This window comes from Hylobates moloch, unplaced genomic scaffold (assembly GCF_009828535.3).
Source record: "Hylobates moloch isolate HMO894 unplaced genomic scaffold, HMol_V3 SCAFFOLD_15, whole genome shotgun sequence".
NCBI lineage: Eukaryota > Metazoa > Chordata > Mammalia > Primates > Hylobatidae > Hylobates > Hylobates moloch.
The window spans coordinates 49,845,737-49,855,654 of NW_026652290.1; the positions used below are offsets into that span (position 1 = coordinate 49,845,737).

At 58.2% G+C, this 9,918-nt stretch overlaps 1 protein-coding gene across 1 annotated transcript in view; it reads right to left on the bottom strand.

The window, feature by feature from the left end:
- Window positions 1–9,366, bottom strand: part of PEMT (phosphatidylethanolamine N-methyltransferase) — a 17,833-nt gene extending 8,467 nt beyond the window's left edge. The window contains exons 1-2 of the mRNA XM_032176708.2: window positions 9,274–9,366; window positions 8,268–8,383 (exon numbers count right to left, since the gene is read on the bottom strand). Coding sequence (XP_032032599.2) covers window positions 8,268–8,383; window positions 9,274–9,366 — 209 coding nt within the window. The remainder of the gene's footprint in view (window positions 1–8,267; window positions 8,384–9,273) is intronic.
- Between the last annotated feature and the right edge of the window lie 552 nt (window positions 9,367–9,918).

Genomic DNA, 9,918 nt, shown 5'->3' on the forward strand with positions numbered 1-9,918 from the left:
CACACAACCATCCATCTGTCCAGCTATCCATCCTTCCATCCATCAGTGTATCCTCTATCTGCCCACACATCCGTCCATCCATCCACCATGAAGTATCTTCGTTTGCCAGGCTCTTTCAAGCAGATTGAAGCCCCCATCTTCATCCACTCATTCCATTCATTGGTGAATTCAGATTGTTGTGAAACTCCTTATGCTGAGCTAAGGACATACAGACATGTCTTTATGCCTCCCTGGAACTCCTTCCTCCAGCTTGACTGGGAGCTCTTGGGGAACAGAAGCTACTCCTCCTTCCCTGCGTATCCCCCCAGCACTTGGCCCAAGCCACAGAACGGATGTTTAGTGCATATTCATCGACTGGAGAGAAGCAGCAGCCGCTCCTTCCTTCTCCTGCCATTCCCAAGAGCAGAGAAGGAGCCAGGGAGAAAGGGAGAAGGGCCTGTGGACAAAGCCACCAGGACCCGGTGGCAGAAGCGGGCACACCGACCTGTCAAACAGCGGCATTCGGGTGTCAGGGTAAACCCACTGCTGGTCATGCTGCCCACACCCCCAGCTCTCCACCCACCAGTGCCCTGCCCCGATCCTGCTGCTGCCCGGGCTCAGGGTCACCCCGCAGCTCCAGGCCGAGCCTCTGGGATTGGCTCAGGGTCACGGGCTGCCATGGAATCAGGTAGCCACATGCACACCCAGTGTGATGCCACGATCCAGGCACACCTTCTCCCCTGCCTGGCACCCTCCACTCTCCTGCCTGCAGATGGTGGAGTGGGAGGGAAAGGAAGGGTGCTGGCCCTGCTCAGGAGCATGGCTCCCCTGCAAGCATCTGGCTCCTTGGCTGCCACTGCACTGGGGACCAGAAAACAGACAGGGGTTGGGAGGGGCAAACAGGGGAGAGCATTCCAGAAAGAGGAAATAGCAGGGAGGTGTGCCTTAGAGTCTGGGGCAGGGCGTGGAGCAGGGAAGGTGCAGGCCTCGGCCCGGCAGGGTTTGGAATGCACTCTGCCTGCTGTAGAAAACGCAGAACCAGGGAGACCCATCCAGGTGCTGCAATAGGGGGTGGGAGCAGAGGCCAGGCCTGAGGATGCCGGAGGGTCACTCTGGAGGGAGACTCTATTGCTCTTACCCCCTCCTGCGGAGACCAGAGCCAGGGCCTGGGTCCACACCCCATGCTCAGGGTTCCTCTGCCAGAATTCATCTGCATCACACAAGCAGGCAGCAGATGAAAGGGAACTTCCTCCTTCTGGTGTGGCCCAAAAGCCCAGCTCGTTCAGGGCCCAGCTTCCCTGGGGGCATGGCTCAGTAGGAAAACCAGATCTGTTTGGAAGCAGATTCCTGATGAAGGGCAGATCTGGGGCCAGGGAGTGGGTGGGAGAGGCCCCAGATTTGCCCCAGACCTGACCCTCAGTCCCCCAGCTGCTCCTCCGCCTACGGCCCCAGTCCTGGGGACTTTCCTTTCCTTTCTCTGAGATGACAGCCTGGGCTGGCTCCTGGCACAATGCTCTGTGGGTCATTTGCTCAGAGTCAGCAGAGGAACTGGGCTGAGCTCCTCCCTGGCATTCTCACCAAGTGGCCCCTTACCCAGTCAAATACACTCTGATTCTAGATTCCAGGTTTACTGGAATCTCATGGCCCAAATTAGGCAATCCACAGTGTTCTAGCTCCTCCATTAAGCCAGGAAAGCACAGTCCGTCCATTCCACAGGGAAAATTAGTGGATGGATGAGTAGCTCTGTGACCACAAGCTCCCTAACAGAATGAGGTAATACAAGACGCAATTTCCCTTGGAAGTATTCCGCACTAGGGGTGGGGAACGGAGACTCATTCATTTGCCTTGGGTTCTATTTTTAAGACCTGGATTGAACCTTCAGTCATTAATGTGATTTGAGGCTGTTTGCACTCTGCTCCCATAAAATCCCGGAAACCCTGGGGTGGAGGTGGGGAGGGGGCATCGCTGCCCTCAGTGTCCCTGCCCTGTCCCTAGCCGGCAGTCCTGGGCCACATACCAGGCCACAGGCACAAGGCCCCACCTGGGACAGGCCTGTCCTGTTTCTATCTGCAGCCGACCAGAAACACTTCCCTGACTTTGATCATCCTGGGATGTCTCCGCAACGTCATCCACATCCACGTGTGGCCTGAGTGCCATGTACTCCACATCCTTCACCCCAGGCTTGGAGTGACTCGCTCTTTCCACTCCATCTCAGCTACACGATGCTAGCCATGAAATGAGTCATCTGATGGGGTCATTTCTTTTCCAAGACATATTAAAATAAGCATATAACTACTAAAACAAAGAAATGTTCATCTATGCAACCCCCGAAACCATCAAGGGGCTTGAATTTCGGGCTTTGACGCTGCACTAATTCTAAGCATTTTAATAACATGTCACCTTTCCAAAGTGTTTCCAAAACCCATCAATAGCTGAGAGAGAGTCCGTCTTGTTTTACAAACAGGGAAGCAGATGGTAGAAAGCAGGAGGGGCAGGATGGCTCTCCTGCCTCCTCACAACCTGTAAACAGTGGGACAGGCTCAAGCCTCACGGGCAGGCCAAGGACAACAGGCAGCAGTATCCCAGCACCCCTAGCACCTGGGAATCCCAGGCTGATACCCACTCTCCTTCCAAACTTCCTGGCGGTGTGTGCTTTGGGGATGGGGAGGGTGCCTCTTCCCTCCTTCCCAGCCGCAGCCCCTCAGGTGCCAGACTGGCCTGGTCTACCAGGGCCTGGGCCCCACTCTTGCTGAACTGCAGCCCCTCTCCCTCTTTTCTTCCCAGCAGCTGGGGGCCCTCGTGCCCAGGAAAGCCTACGCCAGGTTCCCTGTCCTAAGTGCCCCCCCCCACCCCTTACTCTCCAGCTGCCCGCATGGACCCTGCCCAATGGCTACCCCAGGCACCTGCCCCGAGGGAATCACTCTGGTGAAGGGATTTCACAAATAGAATTCAGGTCCTAATCAGCCGGCCTTGAGTTAATCAAAAGGGAGGTGACCCTGGGTAGGCCTTTCCAAAAGGGTCTAGAAGCCAGAGAGACCGAAAGCCAAAGCCACAGAGCTGCCTGCTGTGCTGTGGGGAGGCCACTAGGAGCTGGGCCTCAAGGACCCGCGTCCTGCCAGCAACCCGAAAGCGTGGAGGACCGCGCCTCGGGTGAGCTCACACCCAGCCAGCACCTTGATTCCAGCCTGGGGAGTCCCTGAGCAAAGACTCCACCCCCCCATCCAGCCTCCTGGACACAGAAACTGTCACATAGTAAGTTTGTGTGGTTTAAGCCGCTAAGTGTGTGGGAATTTGTTACACAGCAGAAGGAAACTAATACACTTGGCTTCCCAGTCCACAGACTCTTTAAAAATTCTGGCCTATTCTGCCAAGACGGCAGGAGTCGCTTTTTTCTGCCATGGAACTCTGCACACGCCCAGCCCTCCATCGCTCCATAGGAAGCAAACTGTCCCATCGGCTCCATGCCCTCCCTCCTTCATGCAGCTGCTCGACCCCCGGCCTGTCCTGACCACATCCTGGAGCAGGTCCGGCCAGGCACTGGGATGCAGCAGTGACCAGGACGTGTAGTCACCAGGACAGAGGGCCACCTGTGCCAGCCTTCTCCAGGGCCACAGTCCCAAGGGCCTGGCCTCAGAATCATCAGGGAGTTTTTGAAAACAGACTTCCCTGGGGGAGAGGGGCTCTGGGGTGAGTCTGGTGTCCCACAGGGTTGTACCTGCCCCATCGCCTCTAGTATACAGAGCGCTGAGGTGTGTCCCCACCTGCCCTGCCCCTGCTGTCCAGCCTGTGAGTGGGGGCCGCCCTCTCCGGGGACTCACAGGCCCCACCCAGCCATCTGAAGAGCCGGCTCACTCCTCCAGGTCTTGGTCATAATGCTTCTTCAGCCAGGGCTCTGCCTGCACCCTACCCACCCAGACCACCTTCCAGAGACCACCCTGCCCCTCCAGGTGCCTCCTAGCCCAGCCTGGGAGCACCTCCAGGTCGAGGAAGATTCCTGATCGACAGCCACACTCCGAGGCCAGGATGCAGCTTCTCAGCCTGGCTGTGCCCGCCACACCAGAGCACACAGGAGCCTCTCCCCTCAGAAGACCCAGAGGGAGCCCTGGGAGACTCCAGGCAATTCCGATGTGCACTGGAATACAGTTCCATCCCATGACTGGTGAACGACACCAGGAGCTCGCTGATGCCCTAACAAGCTCGGCTGTCTCCTCCCACAGCCAGGCGGGAGCAAGGGCTGCAGCCCAGTCTCGTGAAGCCCATTCGAGCCCTGCCTGGCCATCCACACCTCGCCCGCCCCTGTGGGCTTTCTCGAGACCAGCCTTGTGGCTCATCAGAGGGTAGCAGTCCAGCCAAGGCCGGCCAAGTTCAGCTGTGCAGGGGGCAGCTCAGGCAAGGGACTTCAACAAGTGCCCCTAAGCCCATCAGCCTTCCTCCCCATTCACACTCCACAGCTAGAGCAAACAGGTCTGTGCTAATGGCCCCCTCGGGACTGGATGGAGCACATCTGCTTCCAGATAGCAGTGGCTCATCCTGCCCTGGGCCTCCCCTGACCTCTGGATGCACTGCTGGTGCAGACCTGCTAACACAGTGGCCTACTCTACCCTGGGACCTGCTGGCAGGTCAGCTGCTGGTGGCCTCTCGGACATCCCGTCCATGACCCAGGCTTGGCTCAAGCACGTGCCTGTGTTCTCTGCCCACCACCCGACTCATGCTGGGCACAGAGGCTTTCGAGCACAGCCTGGACCCCACAAAGCTTGTCATCTCCCATGGAGAAAGGATGCCACACCCCAAAGGCCCAGAACAGGCACACTCATGGGGACACAAAGCAGACGAGTGCTGCCAGGGGCTGGGGGGTGGGAGGTGACTGCTCCAGGCATATAGGGTGAAGAAAAAGCTCAGAAACTAGTCAGGAGGAAGGGGTGCACAACATCAGGAAGCTGCTAAATGTCACTGAATTGTAAAGCTTAAAATGGTTCATAACACTTTATGTTATGTCTATTTTACTGCACAAAAAAAGAATACCCACCTCTAGACAGCCATTGAGGCGATGCGTGCATGGGAAAGGGTGTGGGGGTGTGGGGGGTGCAGGAGCTGGTCCTGAGGGTCCTGTCAGAGCCTGGCCCAAGAGCCCGGTCCAGCTCCAGCACCTGCCACCTGCGTGCCTCACACTGGCAGGTGTGGGCGGGAAGGATGGGTCAGCAGTGCGTGCACCAGGGGCATGGCAGGACAGGGTGCAGGCAGGGGCCTGGAGGGGAAGAACAGTGGGGGAGAGAGTGAGGACCAGGGCACGCGTCTGCCTTTCAATGCAAAAGGTGAGAGGAGAAAAAGCAGCCCAGGACATCCTTTCTCTCTTCCCCAAAATCCAGGGGTGGCCAGTCCAACCAAAAGTCATGGCCCTGCTGGCTGGGCAGACGCCAGGTGAGGCCAACACTGATATGAGAGGAGGGAAAGCTGGGAGCCACCATCTGTAAGAAGCTGACTTCCTCCAGCTACCCCAGGAGGACTCCCAGGGCCCAGGATCCAAGAACAAACCAGACAGTGCTTTGCTGCTGTCTACGCCTGGAGCTGGGCTGTGGGTGGGCCTGTCCCCCTGGTCTCCTAGGTACACATAGCACTAGGCTGGGGCCTGGAGGAGGAAGGATGACCCCTGCCAGGGCCCTCTACTCTCTGCCTTGAAAAGGGGTGGATGACGGGGGCGGACCTCCAGGGTCAGGTAGATCACAGGCTGTGCTGCTGGACCAGCAGGGAGGTGATGGGGAGCGCTCAAGGAAGCCTCCAGGGTTTCTAGTGCAAGATGAGATTGGGCAGGAAATCAGAACTCAGCAGAGACTCAGAGCAGCTCCCAGGGGCAGGGCCGGCAGGAGGGGCTTGATCAAGGCAGCTGCCTTGTGGCACTGGCTGGTGTTTCTGGGCACTCACCTGGCCTGGCCTAGCTGCCCCTGGAGCTGTGTGTGCTGTGGGCTGCAGCCCACTCCTCCTGCTTTGTGCCAGCCCTGATGGTGGTCCCAGCATGCTCTAGGGAGCAGGGGTGGTGGAACAGCTCAGCGTGCCAGCCCTGGGCTGAGTCTCAACCCTCTGCAGCCCTCCACCTGTCTTCAGCCTCGCTGCTCCTATGGGGGACTCCGAGCTCCGAGCGTCCAGTCAGCCAGCACCAGCCCCCTCCCTCCTGGCCACTGGGGAGTGTGGATGCCTGGGGGCTAGAGGGCACAGACCCCTGACTGTCCTGCCAATGCAGCCAGGGCCCCATCCCGGGTAAGGAGGGACACTCTGCCGGTGGCCCAAGAGGCAGCATGGGTAGGAAAGAGGCCCATCTCCCGTCCCCTGATGCTCCCATAACCCAGCCTGGGTGGTGCGGGTGCCTGCCAGGTTCGTCTGGCCTAAATGGAGGGAATCTTTTCTCCCTAAGCCACTGCCGAGCTGGAAGCTGCCTGTTCTCCAATGCTGGTCAGCGCTCCCTGAGCTGTAAAACCTCGGGCAACCATTCCTTCTTGCCAAGCCTCACTTCCTCCATCTGCACAGTCGGACTCTTCTCTACCCAGAGGCTACAAATGTGAAAATGCTCCCTGGGGCCGGAGACCCTAGGAGCTCGTGAGCACGTAGGCTGTGCAGACCCATAGGCCCCAAGGCGGTGACATGGGCCAAACCCCTTGTCCTCTGAGGGGTGAAAAGCCCTCTCTGGGGAAGACTCTTTACATCATTCAACCCAGGGCAGGCACCAGGGGACCCACCCCTCTGAGGACCAAGACCCTGGGATAGCCACCCAGGCCTAGAGACAACAGGCAGCCCTGGCCCAAAGTGCCAAGAAGCAAAGGCCAGGAACCAGGGGTCCAGTGCAGAAGGCTGACCTCAGTAGGACCCTGACCACGCTGCTCACCCACATTCTTGTGGCCAAGCCTATGACAATGACGGGAAGGCAGCAAGGGTGCCTGGCCACAGAGGGGGAAGGCCTAGGCCACCCTCAGTGAGTGTGCGAGGGGCCTGACCACCAGCCAGGCCTGCCCCAGCTCTGCACGTGCTGGCATGGAGCATTCACAGGCCCCTTCCTGTGTGCACCCAGTGCCTGCAGGCCAGGCTGGTCCGAGGGAGATGGGGCCATGGGTAATGGGGAGAGCCAGGCTACACGTACCCCATCCAAAGGGGCAGCTGTGCCTCAGCCCCAGTGTGCACTCCACGTGGGGTGTGGCCAGGCACACACAGAGCCTCTGGTCTGTCTCAGCAAGTCAAAAATGGGGATTCTCTGGTGCAGCTAGTTTCTCATTTTTTGAAGCACCACGTGGTCCATGTTTAGTCCATGAGCTGCCGTGTGCAATGATTCTCAGGGTATTGTGGGTGGTGAGACCAGGGGCCCAGAGATGGGGCAGCTGCCCTGCACAGCCTGCATCCCCAGGTCGCCTGCAGCCATCACATTCCACACAGGTGGGCCTTGTCTAGCCTGATGCCTGGGCAGAGAAATTTGCTCCCAAGTGCAGTGGGCTGTGCCTCATCATCTAGTTCCAGTTCTTCTTCTCTGACCTTTTCATTTGACAGCAGGAAGGTGCCTGTCCCAAGTCCAGAGATGGGCAAAGAAACTTTCTTTAAAAAAAAAAAAAATGTGAGACGGAGTCTCGCTCTGTCGCCCAGACTAGAGTGCACTGGTGCAATCTCAGCTCACTGCAACCTCCGCCTCCTGGGTTCAAGCAATTCTCCTGCCTCAGCCTCCCGAGTAGCTAGGACTGCAGGCACACACCACCACGCCCAGCTAATTTTTGTATTTTTAGTAGAGACGGAGTTTCACCATGTTGGCCAGGCTGGTCTCAAACTCCTGACCTCAGGTGATCCACCCGCCTCAGCCTCCCAAAGTGCTAGGATTACAGGTGTGAACCACCGCACCCAGCCTCAAAGAAGCTTTCTGATGCTGATTCAAGCCTAACCTGGAGAGATGGTCAGGCCTGACCCCTGAGGGCTCCCGAGCCAGTATCCACCTTCTGACTGCATGCTTCCTGGAGGAGACTCCTAAAACAGCCTTGTCTACATGGCAGAGGCTGGGATGTGACCTTGGGACCACCCAGGCATTGTCCTTTGTCCCCCATTCACATACCCCCATTCCTGAGGTCACTGGGGCTCCTCTGCTGGCCAGAGTCTAAACGGCTGGGAGGGGTAGGGTGGCTTGCTGTGGCAGGTGGCTCTGAGAGCTAACCCCTGCATGCTCAGACGCAAGGCTCCTGCATGGGGTGGGACAAGGTACCACCAGCAGCGGCCCTCCCGCTAGCCCAGGGGTTGTGGCTCCCCAGTGAGAGAGCTGTGCTTACCAGTGCGAGCGCAGGAAGTTCAGGAGCAGGATGGTGACACTCAGGGTGTAGCAAGCCAGGTAGGGGGATCCGAAGGCCCTGCTCAGCTTGCGGGTCTTGTGTTCCCATCGTGCGACCTAAACCGTGGGCAGAGAACAAGAGCGAGATGTTTCCTGGGGAGACTCCAGGGTGGGGGTGGGGGGCGCATGCCTCTCTCTGCTTCCCAGGCTCCAAAGCCCCCATTTCCAAAGAAGAACTACACAGGAGCAACAACCACGTGCACCCCAGTTGCACATTATCTGCCCTAGAGCAAGTTCCACAGGGATTTTCACACTTGCTCAGTTCATCTGGACGGACAACAAGGTCCTTCTGGAAACAACCCTTCAACCAGACACAGCCATGAACCCACCAAGAGGCAGAAAGAGACGTCTGGCCGAGAAGATCTGTCCCTGGGGAGACACATGGGGTCTGAGCTCAGGCCCTACCTGGGAGCTGCTGAGTGCCTCCCACAGACTCTAAAAGGGCCCCAGCAGAACTGCCAGAGGAGCCCAGGGCTGTAGGAGCACACAGCCTTCAGGGCACAGGCCCAAATTCCCACTGGGGGCCTCACAAAGTGTCCATCACAGGCACAAAGCAAACCAAAGAAAACCCCTCACCCTCCTCCCTCTGCCCAAGTGCTCTTCTCAAGGCACAGACTTTCAAACAGTGACTTTTAGCCTCAGAATCCTTTTACTTTGTTGTTGTTTTTTTTCAAACTGTTCACATCTGGAATCTCAACATCTGGCCACCAACGGTGGAGAGAAGGGAGCTCTTCCTGCCTGTCTGCTGTTTCCACAGTACTGAGCTGGTTATCGCCGGGCCTGGCCCAGCACACTGAGGAAGGAACGGAGAGAAGGGGAGGGGGCAAGGAGGATGCAAAAAGACAAGCATGCAGCCTGGGGTCAGGGGCTGGGCTCTAGGTCCATGAGCAAGTTGCCTGTGGGCCCAGAGCAAGAAGAGCCTCAGAGGCCTGCTCCCAGCCACCTACCTCCACCCCAGCCCCAGCAATGACTGCTGCCTGCTCCACTTCCCAAGTGGACCTGCCTTTCCCAGCAGTTGTGGCAGGAGAGTGATTAGCCATGATTTCCTCAAGGCCACTGACTCCCAGGAGGTGGCTCCCTAGTGAGTCCTCTGGCCCCTGTCCTCAGAGCTCCTTGGCAGTGGCAGGCTAGCAGGCAGCAGATGGGGGGTGCGGGGCACGCCAAAGTTTACAGGAAGGAGAGGTGAAGGAGGTAGCTCCCGGGCCTTCCCCTCAACCAGCTGTTGGCACTGCAGCCAATTCTCCCAGAAGGTAAGCAAGCCCTAGTCCAGGTCCCAGCAGGTGGCCGCTGCTGACTCTGTGGGAAGCTCAAAAGGCGGAAGGAATGTGCGCTGCAGGGGTGAGGGGGGGGCTGCGGTGACCTTGCTGGGAATGTGTGGGGTGGGGGTGGGGGCAGAAGAGAAGCAGCCTGCAGAGAGCACTGCGGGGGCCCAGGACCACAGCCTGCTTTGTTTTGTTTTGTTCCAATTTTGAGATAAAATTCAAAGTAGTTTTTAGCTGTGCAACCATCACCACGGTCTAAGTCCAGAACATTTAATCACCCCAAGTAGAAACCCTGTCCTCCCCCTCCCGCCTCTGCCAGCCCCTGGCAAC